Source organism: Bacillus rossius, chromosome 6 (assembly GCF_032445375.1).
Source record: "Bacillus rossius redtenbacheri isolate Brsri chromosome 6, Brsri_v3, whole genome shotgun sequence".
In the NCBI taxonomy this organism is placed as follows: domain Eukaryota; kingdom Metazoa; phylum Arthropoda; class Insecta; order Phasmatodea; family Bacillidae; genus Bacillus; species Bacillus rossius.
This window is the reverse complement of record NC_086334.1, coordinates 26,080,671-26,097,510: the sequence shown is the minus strand read 5'-3', so window position 1 is coordinate 26,097,510 and position 16,840 is coordinate 26,080,671. Positions and strand designations below refer to the sequence as shown.

The 16,840-nt window shown below is 38.6% G+C and overlaps 1 protein-coding gene across 5 annotated transcripts in view; it reads right to left on the bottom strand.

The window, feature by feature from the left end:
- LOC134532892 (solute carrier family 12 member 6) overlaps nt 1–16,840 on the bottom strand; it is a 474,522-nt gene that overhangs the window by 23,870 nt on the left and 433,812 nt on the right. For 3 of the 5 annotated variants that reach the window (XM_063369907.1, XM_063369911.1, XM_063369908.1), the window contains 10 exons: nt 16,449–16,610; nt 15,073–15,229; nt 12,276–12,668; nt 10,573–10,692; nt 9,536–9,729; nt 8,648–8,816; nt 8,039–8,228; nt 7,291–7,506; nt 4,727–4,834; nt 2,878–2,931 (listed from right to left, as the gene is read on the bottom strand). In XM_063369907.1, coding sequence (XP_063225977.1) covers nt 2,878–2,931; nt 4,727–4,834; nt 7,291–7,506; nt 8,039–8,228; nt 8,648–8,816; nt 9,536–9,729; nt 10,573–10,692; nt 12,276–12,668; nt 15,073–15,229; nt 16,449–16,610 — 1,763 coding nt within the window. The remainder of the gene's footprint in view (nt 1–2,877; nt 2,932–4,726; nt 4,835–7,290; nt 7,507–8,038; nt 8,229–8,647; nt 8,817–9,535; nt 9,730–10,572; nt 10,693–12,275; nt 12,669–15,072; nt 15,230–16,448; nt 16,611–16,840) is intronic. The other 2 variants (XM_063369909.1, XM_063369910.1) reach the window with 1 other exon arrangement.

Sequence of the window (16,840 nt, the reverse complement as noted above, 5' to 3'; positions counted from 1 at the left end):
TGTTACAAATAAAATATGAAGCAAGTAACAGAAAATGGTAAGATATTAGGTATTAAATTTAACAGTCAAAGCATGTTACTGCTTGATATTTTTTTTGCTATGCTTCAATACAGTAACGGTTTTTCAATCTGGCATTTTCGGGATCATGGCTGTGTCAGATTATTGAATATCAGTATAGTTTCCATGTGAATACAAAAGAAAAACTAATAGAGTACAGTTATATTTGAAACAAGCTGTAATTAAGTGCTCTATGGCAAAAACAAATACATGTAAGCATTACTGTTTGAAAATGTCTTTGATATTAAGTTTCTTGCACAGTAAAAAAAGTTTGAATTCACCAGAAAAAAATTAGAACATGAGCGGCTCAATCAGCACAATATTATATAATGTGCTGAACTGTAGAAAGCCGGATGGAAGAGTGCTGATTGTCTTTAAAAATGTGTATTCTGTAGGAATCGACACTGTAAGAAGCAACACAACCAATTACTTTCAGTGCAACATCAGTATTTCATTTTATTTTGTCCAGTCCTATATAGACAAAGCAAGCACAAACAAAAAAAAAAAGTCATTCCGCAGATGCAAAAGGAGGGGAGAAATTCATCCATGAAGTGTAACAAGAAAAGCTTTTCTTTTACAGAATAAGTCCCATCTACAAAATGGAACAGTAAAAGCTTTCAAAGGAACAAACTGTAAGCAACTTAGTTACTTCAGTCAGCACATCAACATTAATTAGTTACTTTAAACCATAAAATTACTAAGACAGCAAAGAATGTAGTCCCTAGGGAATAAAAATTACTCTTGCATCGTACTTCATGGAATATTTAAAGGCAATGCACATCATATGGAACCCATTAATCAGAGAAACATTAATTGTGTTTATAGAAGGGAAATTTGTTTAGTGTAAACTGAAAGTGAAAATAGAAAATGTGAACTTGGACTATTATGCAAAACGAGGATGTGATAGCTGAAAATATTCTCTTGAAATAATATTCAAACTTTTGTTTTGAACCCATGTTTTTAGTTATAGTTTTATAGAAAGAGTTTAAGAGGGAAAAAACAATAATTCTTATTCCATATATGCAAAATTCATATTTTTAAGACTATAAAACAACTTAATTATTTTCAAAAGATAATTATACAAATATTTTTTTAAGTTTTTAACCTTAATATTATGCAAAACATTATTGGCTGTTTATATTATAAAAAGTTAACAGTAATAGCCCATTTCAGGGGTTATAAAAAAATTTTAAAATAAAATTTCTCACATACAGTAAAACATCTATTAACACAAATTTTTTTTAACCAAAATAGCATTTAACAGAAACGACTGACATTGACAAAAAAAAGACAGTGTAATGTGTTTTGTTGTCTGTCCGATCAATGCCCTTTCGGATTGCTTTTAGACTAATCCGAGAGAAGTGAGCAGGTAAGGGACGGGTGCAGTGAGTGAGCTGAAGGGCAGGATTTGCGGCTACCTGCGAAGTGCACCTGTTGCTCATTAGAACAACGGCACATGCATGTGTGGAGTTGACCTTGAAGGGAAGGGACTGTGCCACTAGCTGCTATTTTGTATTTGTGCACCTGTCACCAGTCTGTTTTGACACTTTCACTAGCTCGCATCATCTGTCTGGAATCAACGTGTTGTCACTCGCGTTAAATGTTCAATTTCATTTGGTGTTATTTGTTGTGTGGCTTGTGTGGAATCTGTCACTCATCATGTCATGTCAAATAAACTTAAAAGGGTTGTGATAACATTAAAAAAAAATTAGATGCAATTGAAAAAATAAAAAAAATGGAGAGATTTTGCGAACTGTTGCAGCAGATTCTGTTATTTGGTATTTCAACAGTTTCTGATTGGGTCCAAATGAAAAATAAGTTTGAAGAGCTTACAAATGGTGTGAAATTGCTACTCGAAAACTCTGTGAGAAGAAAAAGAAGAGGAATATTGTTTAAGGTGGGGGTCTCACACGCGATGTAGATTTTATTCATTTCCTCGTCATTACTATAAGTTAAGGGATGTTTATGTAAATTTAACACTATACCTCCTCTTACATATGTTCTTCTGCCTCAAATATTTTCAACAGATATTATCTTAGTGTTATAAAATGGGCGTAAAAAGTTGCGCACGTGTTTGTAATTGTTAGCAACTTGCACAACTTTTTTACAGCAATTATATTACACTTAGTTAATATCCGCTGAAAATATTTGTTACAGAGCAACCAATTCAAGAGATGTGTTATGTTTACTTTACAGAAATAGCCCTTAACTAATTGTTATTCCAAAAAAATTGAAAAATTTAACATGGCATGTTGACTTACCTTAAAACAGAACACAAAATTGATACTGTATTTAACTGTAATTAAAAATAGGTTGAACATGTATTTTCTATTCTATAGTGTGTTTTGTTAATAAATATTGGTAAAACTTAAAAAGCCTTGATTTATTTGACCTAAACCTTAAAAAAATTGATGTTTTGATTATTATTCAAAAATCTGCTTATACAAAACCTTCACCCTCTTTGTTTCAGTTAAGAGAGGTTCTACTGTACATTATTATTATTATTATTATTTTACTTCCCCTGTCTAGAACATTTAAAATGCTTTTTTCATTCAATAAATATATTTAAATTTCTACCTATAATTATGTGTGACTGGAAAATGAAGTGTTTGTTATATGTAAAAAGTACCTCATACCGAAATTTAAATCTTGTATTAATTTTTTTTAAATATCTTTACTAATTTAATTTTATTAATTAATAATAAAATAATAATTTATTATTACTAAAGATGTGTGTGCTGACAAATGTCTGAAGTAACTAGGTTCTAGTTTCTGGAAGCAAACACTAGGAAGTATGAATACACAACTCTTGAAACAAACCAAAGGCAGTTTCTCCTCCGGTGGAACTTCGTTGAAATCTACAAGTGTTTGGACCTTTCGAAGCAAGAAAAGTTTATATAAAAAAAAGCAAGGAAAGAGAAGAAAGTCAGTATTAACAAAGTGTACACACAAATATGAAATTGCTATGTACATGTGTGTGCTTAGTATCCACAAATAAATATTATATTATTATATAAGTAAATTAAATGTAAAAAAATATATTAGTTTAGCTGTGTTATGTTACACATAATCTATGGTCTAGAAAAATAAATTACATTAAGTAATTTTGCAAGCACTGTTCCCTAAGGTTCTTTAATGATGAATTTGCTAGTAACATACATGTGCTGTACAAACTATATAATTAAAATATTACAAATTACATCCCACAAGTTGATTTCTTAACACTCTTTAAACAAAGGAAAATATGTGAGTTGTGTAACAGAAAAGGAGGTTAAAATAAGATATCATTAATCACCATACAATAACTGGATCAGATTTATTGTCTGTCATTGATATTGATTTAGCTTGTTTAAAGGCCCCTGTCCTATTCTTGTTAGATACATAGGTTTTACATTGTGTGCCATTTTTACTGCAGAGTCTATACTTTGGTCATCAGGCACTCCAAGTTTTACTGAATCATGATAAAAATTGTTTTATTTTTGCATTAATAATTACTTGTCCACACCTATCTGCACTTTATAGATATAATATTAACCAGTAGAGCTCTAACTGAAAAATGCCAAAAATATGTATACTTTTTCAATTGCAAACATCATCTAATTTTCTTGCAAACATTTAAAATGAGGTCTCCACAGGCATTAATGTAAGGCTGAGTCACGGCTTGGATATTCACTAAATTTGACTTACTAGAACTGATTACATGATTAATCAATTGGGCTCTATGTAGCCTATAACATAATTCAATTTATATCAAAAAATAACCATGCATAACTTTAATATTAAGCAAATTTAAAAGCAAATGGAGTGCTGTTTTTTTTTTTTAAGTAACCAACTTTATTCAAGCAAAACATAGACAACACAAAAAAAAAAACACTGAATATTTTAATGAGCAAATCTTAGGCTTCCAATGTTTTAAAGCTTTGCAACAAATGTGAAGCTTCACATCAAGTGTGAAGCTTTGCATCACAACTTAATCTTCTAAAACATAAAACAAATAGAAAATTTCCTGGCGAAGTCAAATCGAACATTAGAAAGAGCTTCGATAGATTCACTAAGTTGAAGCTTCGCACAGGCCTATTAATACATGTTAAAAATGTGATGACAGTGCAGTTTTATTTATTGGAATGTTTAGCTCAGGAGATGAGGGGAATATTTAGTGATTAAAATATGAGTGATATGATACCACACAAGTTAACACCACTATTTCATTTGGCTTTAAAACTGCAAACACCAAGAGGCATAATATAACATAGTTTTAAAAATATTTGTACTTATTTACAAATGAATCCAAACAATAATTTACTTTATTGTGACTTTTTTTATTTTTAATATGTATAGGACATTGGTGATCCAATAACATTGGTTCATATTTCAGCAAGGTGGCCAACTCTCACTGCTTTGACATTTCATGTCTGCATTAAGTGTACATTACAAAAATATTTGCTTATTTGAAATGTAAATTTCCACTTAACATCATGAAATTAATGAACAATTTTATGTGGTACACACAATATCTAAACAAGTATTGCACTCTATGTACATAATATTGATTTTCATTAGGTATCAATTTATATAGCAGTAAAACATTAGAGTTTAACTGTTGATAAACTAACGATCTGAATCTGGCCTGATGTTGATTAGTAAATGAACGAAGTCTGCTCGAACTCACCACTCCTAGACTCTCCTTCTTGTTGAGCCGCAGCTCTCGCAGCATCTGGTTCCTCTGCTCCATCACGAGGGTGCGCTCGTACGTGTACGCCGAGATGTCGCTGTCCACCTGCGGGTAACAACACACTTCAAGACCTTCTCACGGGAAGTACGTTGTGATGTCACGCAAAGCACATCGATTCTTAAATCAGGGATGTGAGTGTTGGATGACTTTTGATTTAATCTTTATTCTAAGGTTACTGGGATTATTAAGTGTTCACGTTTGTATGGGTGGGTGAATTCAAAATTTTTTTTTTCAGGGGAATTAAAAAATATAGAAATTATTTTTAATTTGAACACTTGTATTAAAAAAAACTTACATTTCTATTGATACTAGCACATTGACATATGGCTCTACAGAAGTAGCCGTAGGCAATGAGGCTTCTCACACGGTTGACATTGCAGGTGTTGTAACAGCTTGCTTTCCATCACCCAAAAAAACATACTGCCTTCACTGATATTTTGCAAATTTTTTCCCAGCTATGGGGGGGGGGATATACCCAATATACCCAATATACCCAATATACCCCACCCCCCATCCCCTGCATCACCCACCGGGGGTTAGGCTCTTCTACCCTTCCTTCAACAGCCCTTGTAGGACCGGAGACCATGCTGCATGGACATAGCCAAGCTTTCTAGAAATGAGAAAGAAGGGGAGGGGTGTCTAGGGAGCTATAAGCATGTTGTAATGAGAATGCTAGAGACGAGGCAGGCCAGTTAGCCCAGCGTGCTTGCCAGTAGGGGGTTCAGGGGAAGCCCCACCTCCCGGACAGTTGGTGCGCCTGTTACCCCGCTACTTTGTAATCATATTAGAGCAGCGCCTCTTTATCCCTCTCGATTGTTCGGCATGTCCCCAGAGCGCAGTCTGTGTGAAGTGGCGTAACTAACACACTTGTTCTCGCAGTTTCAGGTGTTAAGTCGATTCTGATGACGCTACACTTCAGAGGGCTACGAGACCTTTTCAGGGCAGGACTTTCCAAGTATACAAGACGATGCCAACCTCTGGCGTGTAAGTGACAGAGTCTGGTGGCGACACCGATGTGTGTGTGCGAAAGACACTGGTGGTGATACTGGCGAATCCTCAGAGTGACCCGTGAGAGCAGTGATGTGAAGAGGGTGAGTGATCCCTTGGCGAGCGATAGTAAACGACAAGCAACGGGCTTCGTGTGTGAACATCGGATCATTGAGAATTGGTGAATCAGGGACTGGGTCACAGTGAGTGAGTACCTAGTGCGAAACAGTGTGTTGGGACAGAGACTAACTGTAGAGAGAGCTCCAGTGGGGAGAGTGAATAGTAGACGTATGATTATTTAGTTGATAGATATTTAAATTGTTGTAATTGTTGTAATTATTATTTTTAGTAAAAAAAAAACTGAAAGTAATTGGGCTATCATTTCTGAACATGTTTTTCCACTCGTAATATATCTTTGGATGGGCCTGTTTCTGGGGGTTGTGGAATAAACCCAGGCAAGTGGGCGGCCCATAATTCCTCCATGAATTTTTTTAAAACAATGATGCTTGAAAACAAATTTCTTTTTAGGCTATCTGAGGACATGCAAGTACTTTTTCAAAACCTGAAATTCTTAGATAAAAATTGCCACTTAAGGTAGGTCCTTTCACTACCACTACTTATGAACATGTCCTAATACATGTTTAAAGCTATGGCCACACAGGGTGCTATGCTTGCTATGTTTGCAATGTTCACTATGCAAGCAAAATATAGGCAGCTGCATCTCAGGTGTCACTAGCCACACAAAGCTGTGTTCGCTATGTTCACCATGTTGGCGATCCTGGCGATGTCGCTGGGTGTTTTGTTCTCGGCTATTATTCTAAACGTCTCTGATTTTGCGCATGCATAATTAAGCAAAAACATCTGTTTTCGTGTTGAATTGTACCATACTTCTGTGTTCGCTCTTTATGAAGTTTAATTTTTCTCAGTATTGTGCTTTCAATAGTCATGTCTAAGGAAAAGTTCACTGAAGGATAGCAAAAATATCAGAGTTTATGAAATAAATTGATTGAAGAATATATAAGGCACAATATGCAGGACAATGCCTGGGATTTGATTTCAAAGAAATGCTATCAAACTAAGTTGTATTTATTCTGAAATGATCCATAATCTGGTTTTGTCCTCTCAAGCAACTGCTTTATCAAATAATTCAATTCTTAAATTCTTTTTAGATTTGCTTCATGAACCCATTTCTTTTTAGTTTACATACTACGAGAGCCAGGAGAATATTATCATCGTCGGACTCATTACTTGAATCCCACAGCAAGTATCTCTACGACAGGGCGAATTAGACTATCCTGTCTGACCACCTGGCGCATCAAACATAGCAAACATAGTGAAGCTTTCTGTGTGGCCTCAGTTTCAAGAGAACGCTTCTTTCTTAATTTGAGTCATGCTTTTATTATTTAAAGCTGGTTAATAAGGTGCATTATTATTTAAAATATATGGCTCTTAAGGATGAAGAGGCTTCACCCTGCCCCTTCCCGACTATGCACTTGCATACTTGCAAATCTCACCATCTCCACCACTTCCACTTCCGCTTGTATTCTCAGGTGATACAGGAACATCTTCAAATCCTTCTTCATCTGAATGGAGTTGTCCTCCAGCTGTGCCACAGTGAAGATGCGCATCTTGCAGTTCTTCCACGTGCGGTGTTGTTTGAGCAGGAACGGCAGCAACATTAGCAGGCCGCCGTCGTGAACGATCCACCACATGTCAATGTTGCCAACCACCTGCAGGGTAACAAAAATATGTCACTAAGTTACCCGCAGTTGCAGAAAGAAAATGAGACAATTACAGATTTTTCCATCGCCATTTCAGGAATTCGTTTTTTATTTGAATTCAGAATCACAACATCCAGAAAAATCTCGTAGAAGCGGAATACAGTTCGGAACAAGCTTATGGCTTGAACTTAGGAGCAGACAGAGGAACAGAGGAAGCTTTTCGAGGTTACTCCAGCGGAATCACAAGAAGGGGGCAAATAAGTGTGAATGTTCCGTGTCCCACGTCTACCAAACTCAGTGGTTACGAAGCATAGATCACGAGGGGGTCTGAAGGATGGTTTTCATTGTGATGATCGGGACCATTTGGCAGCAACATGCCCGTATTCACAATACAAGCCTAACAAGTGTTCACAGGTGGACCACTTGGCAAGGAAATGCCAGGCTGGGAAGAAAGCATGAAAAAGACACAGGGGCAGAAGCAATGAAGGACTCGTCGCTCCCTGGCTGGGAAGCAAGCACCGAGAGTGTGCCGGGTGCTGACCTTCTCCGTGCTGTCGGGGAAGAAGGTGATGCCCTTGGGCACGAGCAGCGCCATGCGCGCGGAGGCCACGCTGCGCACCGTGTCGAGGAACACGTGCCAAGTCCTCTCGTTCTCGGACTGCCGCCAGCCGTAGGGCCAGCCTAGGATCACCGTGTTGGGCTTCATGCCGCCCAGCCCCGTGGTCTGGATCCTGCGCATCCGACGGCTCACGTTCCGACACGACTGGAACCTTCCGGCAAACTTTTAACACCCTCAGCTGAACACGGCTACCTCATAATCTGTTGAAATTGCAATAATTATACTTTGTTGCTTTTTCCAGGATTAATTTAATAAATATATATCGTAGAGTAAAAACTGTAATAACCAAAGTTGTAGATAATTTAATTTCCTACAACTTTACGAATTTTCATATTTAGTCAAAAGTTTAAAAATGGCAGAGTTATTTAACAAAAAAACAATTCCCCCTTAAATTCAATATGGCGATCAACTAAACATCAGAATCCAGTCGCCATTTCAGACTACCACTTACCCTTGTCATCAAGGCCTGTTTTTTTTTTTTTGTGGGAATCCCGACTGAGCTACCCCTACTGAAGACAGATGGGCACTCACAGGTGACTGAGGCCGTCCGCGATGTCCCGAGCCACCAGCACGTCCACGAAGCCCTTGACCTTCTCCTCCTCCATGGTGCGCCTCAGGCTCTGCTTGGCCGCCAGCGCCTCCCCGCTGCTGCGGGTGTAGTCTCCTTGCAGCACCGACACGCACACCGTCAGGCCCTTACCTGCAACCAGGCGGACCACTCGCGCCCGTGGCTCTGCTTCACCATCTGCTTAACCTTCGTCAGAGATGTGGGGTGAAGTAATGTTCCGAAAATTGATTTCGGTTTGTGTTACCCAGCTTGACGCAGTGACAGAACCATATGAATTTAGGGGAAGGCAGAAGAACTAAGGGTTTTTGGATGGTTGAATGGAGAGTCCGAAATTTTAGAAAATAAAATTATAATTTTATATAATTTTTTTAAAAGAACTGAAGTTTAATAAAATTAACACAATAAAATAGCACTAAAATTGTAAAATAATATATTTTAACAAACCATTTTAACCAATTTCATAGGTCAGACTGGAGTAAATTTACTTTTGTTGTCTCTCCAGTTTTTATTTTTTAGCTGAGGAGTGGAATCTAGAAGGGGAGGGGGGAAGGAGGGGAGATCAACTCCATCACCCCTCCCATAGGACCGCTACCGTCGTGGAGGCCCAGAAAATGAACCAGTTCCATGTCGCTGTTGGTCAGAAAAAAATTTTAATTATGAATATTTGCCTGACCTTATACAAGTAGCAGATAAAGAAGAGCACATACCTGGTGACCAGATTTGCCACAGATAGCTTTTACATGTGGAGAAACTGTCTCACGTGAAAGATAATGGCCCGACTGAACATGGCAGGTGAAGGGTTACGTTTGAGTCCGGGCACATGAAGGAAGACGGGCGGGAGCGTGACTGACCGGCCTTGAGCTGCGAGGCGAAGGCGAAGAGCTTGCGGTGCTTGGGCAGCAGGTCAGGCGTGAGCTTGGCCAGGATGAGGATCTGCGGCCGCCAGTTCTTGGTGTGCGGGGGGCCCTCCTCCAGCCGCAGGAGGCTGAACCTGGCCGCGGACAGCGCCAGGCCCCGTATGCCGTCCCCCCACTCCTTCTCCGCCCTGCACACGGTGCGGGTCGCCGCTTCCACCTCTGCCTCGCACGCACCTCCAGCGTCTCATTCCCCGCTGCGTTCTGCCGGCTGACTCAAGGCAGCACACGTGTGTTCAAGCACTGGCTTCGCTCGCAACTTCTGCACCCAGTAGCGGATCCAGAGGGGGGGCTAAGGGGCTCAAGCTCCCTCCAAAATCATCTGGGTCCACTATTGTTTTAGTGTTTGCCTTGGGTCAAGCCCCTCCCAAACCAAAATCCTGGCTCTGCCACTGTCTGCACCCAAAGTTACACAAGGTGTGGAGAGAGGAAAAGTCATGGGTGCAGAAAGTACAAAGGGAGTAAATATAACCACACAGGGGCTAATAAGAAATATTTTAGCTCAAATGTTTAAAATAACTGTTTTTTTTTATAAACTGCCATTTAATTTTATGAAGAAAAAAAATTAATTATAAAACATGTTTAAACTTTATAAGTGATTTACTTAGAACTTAATATTTGCTTGTATGTATAACATTGTTTTTCCACTTGATTTTTCTATTATTTCCTAATCATTTTAACTTACACATAATTTTTTGTGAACCCCAAATTGTTTGGTTATGCATAACTTAAGTCAAAATGCTGTATTTTGAAACTCTGTATTCAAATACACCTTTCCACCAACTCCTGAGCAGGTGTATAAACTTGTCTGAAATAGTGCCTGTGATGCTTAATGTGAAGAAAAAATTACAAATAAATTTGTATTTATAGAAAATTAATAATATGAATATAAATAAAATAAAACACATCTTTTAAACCAGAAACCTTATCAATAAGATTCATGGAAGCGAGAAAACAAGTATGTAATTATTCACCCTCTGTATTCAATATATTTGTAGATCAAGCCAGCCAAACCCATGGCTAGCAAGGCGTAGTACCAACTAGTCATGAACATCACCGAGATGCACAGCGCCAGACCCAGGAAGGAAAGTGACCTGTAAGTGCACACACCATTCATGTATATCAGTACATAACTGCAATCTGTACAACTGACTCAGTAAGGACAAATGTTCTGAAAAGTGATCATAGGTTGTCTGTTTCATGTCTTACAAACTATTTGAAACTGGTTTAATGAAAGATATAAATAAGATACCATATTTACTCAAATATAAGACATCTTCGCATCTTTGATTCTAACACACTCTTTTTAGCCTTTGGTTTCAATAAAAACGTAGCTCCAAAAATTGAATACAAATTTTCTCCTAAATCACTGCTTAACAGATTATGGGCACTAATTTTAATGGTCGACCGTGCGTTTACCTATTTGGTGGCTTCAACCTTAAATGAGGGGAACCTGTATTTGATATGTTAAATGCTGTTGTCTTTCTGTTACCAGGGTGCACTTTTCTTAATGTGATACATACATAGTTGACTAGCCTGAACAATTTTTTTTGCAACATCCTGGATTTCCACCATACTCGATATTTTACTGCGGCTATAATTTTTCCAGTGACAGTGATAAGGTTTTCTGTAAAAATTGGATGTTCTGGACTGTACGCAGCACACCGTTTCGAAGCTAAAATGTTACAACAAAGGTGCATCTTAGAAATGAGTACTAAGTTTGGCAAATGAGAATGTCATTGATTGTAAAATGAACCCTAATTCAGGAGTAAAAAAAATTAACTCCAGAAAAAAATAAACTTTTATGTTAAACATTTAATTTCTGAGGTCTATATGGTTTACAAAAGCCAGCAAGTTTAGTTTTTTTTTGTAAGACTATTTCTCTTAAGTCTGTTGTAGAAAATATAATCTTATATTTTTATCTATGTATGTATGTATGTATATATGTGTCTGTGTGTCTATATATATAAATAAATTATGTTTTTTTTATTGTTTGTTTGTTTGTCCCTCATGCATTCTTAAACAATTTATCTGATTGGGATGAAACTTTGCACCATTGACCTTTGAAACAAGAGGAAAATCATTGTCTAGGTGACATAACGTACATGGCGCATGTGTCGTTTCAACAAAAGCTTATTTCATAACAAGTGTTTATTTCATATAGTTAAGAGGGTGTTTGTGTGTTTTCATTGTATGAATATGCACACATGATAGACTGAATTGAATTAAATATAAAAGAGAGAGAGTGATAGAGAGAGATATAAAGATAGAGTTTGATAGAGAGAGACAGAGAAACAGAGGGAGATAAAGCAAGGTACAGATATATATATATATATATATATATATATATATATATATATATATAGAGGATATATATAGATAGATAGAAAGAGATAAATAGAGATCGAGAGAGGTAGAGATTATATATATGTAAGTAGATCGAGATTGATATAGATATATAGAGAGATATTGAGAGATAGATTTAGAGATATATACATACATACTTTAAAAAAAAAATTGAATAGGCATTGCAATGCGTGCGGGGCCAATAATTTAGGCTTATTATCTAAAAATGATTATCAACTTGGTAATTTTACTTTATACATTGCAGCAATCAGGATAAGGACCAGAAAGCGATCGCCTGCAATGGCCAGCGTGCGGGCGGAGGGTGAGGTACCAGTGGTAGTATTTGAAGCGGGGCCGCCAGTTGGGGGTGCGCAGCAAGGTCTGCACGGCGCACGCCAGGTTCACGAAGCCGTAGCACATGAGGAAGAACATGGACAGCAGCGGGGCCAGGTAGTCCACGTTGCCCAGCAGGATGCCGCACTGGCAGATGAGCACCGTGAGCACGAGGGCGCGCGTCGGCTCGCCGCGCGACGACGACACCGCGAACGGCGCGAGGAACGGCACGATGCCGTCCTTGGCGATGGCCTGCAGCAGGCGCGGGGCGCCCGTCAGGCTCTGCAGCCCGGCGCCGATCGTCGACAGGAAGGAGCCGATCAGGATCACCCACTCGTTGGGCCACGCTATGTTCGCCACCACCAGTCGCCCGCCGATGCTCTGCCCGAACCTGGAGCCACGCAGTCGCTTTCACTCCACCTGCTGTCGTTTCGTCACCACTCATAGACAAGAGCGTGCATTTTTTTCACAAAAAAAAAAATCTGATCGTTCATAAGTAGAGACCGGAAAAATTCGCGGATTCATTTCGTGATAGGCTGAAATTCAAACATGTGTACAATTCTGCTGGTTCTGCTATTGGCTCGCAGTTTAACTAGAGCTCTCTGGGCCAACGAGAGAATATCGACCAAAGAAGCGTCGAATCACAAGCTACCCAGTGGAGACGCCTCACAATTTAGTACCCAATGAACACGCGTGTTTACTTGAGAAATGCAGAGGATAATGGAGGCTATCCTAGAGGTCATTGAATCCGCGAATTTTTCTGGTCCCTATTCATAAGTAGGGACAGTAAAAATTCGCGGGTTCAATGACCTGTAGGATGAACTCCATAGTTCTACGTACACCCGGTCAAATGCCCCCAACTCATTGGCTGCTGTCTTGTGAGACGTCCCAACGTAGCAGCCTGTGATTCGATAAAGCTTCGGTTGGGTGCTTCTCATTGGCCCAGAGTCATCCAGGTGAGTTGTGAGCCAATAGCAGAGGCAGCACTGAGGTATAACTATTTGTATTTTAGCCTATCGCAAAATGAATTCGCGAATTTTTCCGGTCTCTATTCATAAGCTAAGCCAGGGCCAGAGGTTGCTTCCTTGCAATATTGGTGGACGTCTGCAAGAGAAGCCATTGCCCTATTTGACAGAGCAATTCGGGACGCGTTTGCTTCCGCACAGGATGGCCGTCTTTCTTGTGCCAACAGCAGACATGCAACCGAGAGAAACCAGACCAATCACGAAACACAGACGATGCACAATTGAAATCTTTTCGCAAAAAAATACATCCTCCTACTGATAGGTCGTCTCGGAGATAATTTGACATCAATTGATAAATGTTCCAATCATTTTGCAAAAATTTATTTCTGATAAATTTTTTAAATCCAAAACTATCCTTCATGCTGACTTTTGAATTAATTCTAAAACGATTTTTAAACATGATTAAAACTATGACAAATAAACATGGCTTTCTTAATACTGTACTTGATTGTTGGGCCCAATTTATAAAAAAAAAGTTTCTCACAGCTGGTTGTAGGTGCGATAAGGGATTTCGAGTTTGGATTGAATTTTGAAAAACTTTCATTTCTAATAATGGCCGTCTCTTGTAACGTTGTTGGCATGCATGCCTTACGTTTGAAACGTTTGGTATTCATTGTCTCAACCAATTTAAATTATATTTTAACCAAAAATGTTAATGGGAAATTAAAAAGAATAATTTCCCACAATTGAACACTGAAAAATCCAGGCATCTCTTTCATCCCTTACTGCCGGTATTGATATTACTTACTTTACTTTCTTAAAAAAAATATTTCCGGGAAAAAAATTAGAAAATGTTTTATTTAAATTGGAGAGAAAAATCATGATTTTATTATTAATTGAGTTTTTGATCCCATTGTTCATTGATTTATATAAGCTTCGCGTAAATTCCGCAATACTATCACCAAAAAACAGGGTTGGGGAAATTTTGTTTTGGAGCCTGTGTGCCCGTCAATCTGCAGAATTTTACTATAAACATGCAGTTAGAATATTTCAGGAGACGGCATGCTAGGATGTACATGTCACTTTTGATCTCACCATTGTCGTATTTTCATGCCCAAACCATTGCTGAAATTGTGCTCGACCGCCCTCGACCAAGTTATGGTTAGTAAGTACGAATTACAATCTCCTTCGTTAAAAACAGCCACTCTCGTAAAATATACCTAGTCATAAAAACTGTTTCCACAAAGCAAACAATCAACGCAAGGTCAAGAAGGCTGTGTTGTTCTTGCAGGGACCAGACGTGACTTCACAGCTCGCACACACTAGGCGGGCTGATCGCGCCGGCCAGCCCCCCTAGTGTACAGCTGCGTCCACCTCCAAGTCGCGGCGACAATTCCGGCCGCGACACAGTGTGCACGCGCTGGCCGGCTATTAACGTACATGATGTCAGCAGCTTTTGGCAGAGCTGCGTTTCATATTGTTGCACAATACAATTACGAATATTGCCACATTTACGAATTAGCCGACTGTTTGTAGAAACGTTTGCTTAAATAAACCTACCAACCTAGAAAAAATATTTAAAAAAAATCAAAGTTATGCATATATATTTTTTCAAATACATGTTTTGCCAGTATTGGGAATCGGAATAGGTTATATTTTTACAATTACTTGAATGGGAATATTAGCGAAGAAGGGGGAGGGGATCTTTGCCCCTCCTAGCTACAGCTCATTACCTGTCTTCTTACCTGCTGAATAACTATCTGGCAAAAGCCACCAGTTTTGTTTAGCGGGTGTGAAACACTTCGCTGCGCTGGCAGTTCCGACACTCACTTGTCCCGCAACAGGAGGTTGTCGACGGTGCCGGCAAACAGCATGACGGAAGACAAGTAGACGATGGACGTAGTGAGGATGGCGCATATCGTCCCGATCGGTATGGACCTCTGCGCGTCCGCCAGGTCTCCGGATCTGTTGCAGCCGGCCATGATACCTGCGGCAACACGTCGAGCTTACCGCATTCGCCTTCACAGCTCGACATCCGCCTGGGTCTGCAGTCTGCACAAGCCTGCCACGTTGCCTTTAAACATTTGTATTGATAAAAAGCTTAAGTTTGTATTGGCTAGAGTAAAGAAACTGTACAAAGGGTGTCCATAAAATGATGTTCCAGATTCAATGGACGATTATAACATCAAATTGAAGGTAAACTAACATAAGTTTTTCTTACATACAAACTAAAGTCCAATTCTTCCCACACTTTGGTTAACGATTCCGGAGTAATGGAAGTAATAGCCTCTTCAATTCTGTGTCTAAACTCTGGAAAATCATTAGGTAGCGATGGAACGTAGACAAGATCTTTTATAAAGACCCTGATGAGTGTGGCGGCCAGCGAAAAATAACTCTGTTGTCTAGACCATTATGACCAAGGGACTTGGACGTTCAACCACTCTCGAACAGAGTCCAATGGGAAGGGGCTCCATCCTGTTGCCAAATAAAGTTTACGTGTTCACCCTCTACCAATCCCCATTTTGCGTAGGTGGCGTTTCAAGCGAGTACTCGCGCATGCGCTTAGCTAAAATTGTTTGAGTTACTCTTTAATTGAGACCTTGAACAAAACTCTACAACACTTACAGTTGATACTATTCAAACTTATAACTGGGACATTATTTTATGGACATATTGAATTAGGTATACACATACATAAATTTTCAAGACGTACCTACATGTGCTATTTACAAAAAAAAAGTATTGTTAATGCATAACAATAAAAAAATGTGTAAACTTTTTTTTTAGTTAGATCATCAACTTTTATATTTAAAATAATGGGTATTAGCATCAACATAGCTTCTCAGAATATTGTTTAGTTATTGGCAATTAAAACATGTGGAGATGCTGGTTTCAACCAGAGCTATTTTCTGAGAAAGGGTGTGGAATTGAAAAAAGTAATTTTTAAACGCTCAATTTCTAGTATATCTATGACACTGAGTATGTTGTTTTGTCCGTGGAGTAAAAAATAATAAAAATGGGTAGTGCTGCCTTGAGAATTTAAGAAAAAATTGCAGACACATGTAGTTATGGCTAAGGCAAAAATGTGTAAGTCATGGAGTTTTAACTATCGAGAAGAGAGTCTAGGTCTTATCAAACACACAATGAATGGAGAAATGTGGCCTGGTGCTGCCACAGTATGGCTGGTTGATCATGTCTTTACTAACCTGTTACCGAAGGAAAGAAAATTCCAATGAGTATAGTGAAGGTTGTGGTCAAATCGACGAGGATTTGGTTGTACGTGGGTCGGTCCATCGGCTCCATTTCGTCAGGATCTTTTGACTTGGCTATGAACTGGCCCTCTTCAAAGAAACTGTCGTATATGTTTTCTGCAAGCAATAGGAAATGTTTTTATTTCAGACATGCAGTTTTTCTTAAGTTTTAAAATTATTCCAGTATCAAATAGAGCTAACATTTACATAAATATCAAACAATCATTACAATTATTAGATTAGGTGATTCTGAAATGAACTTGGTAATTTTAATTTTCAATGCTATTTGCATTATCTACATATTATTATTTTCTTTTTTCCTAGATGGTTGAAGTTTGTACAAGAAT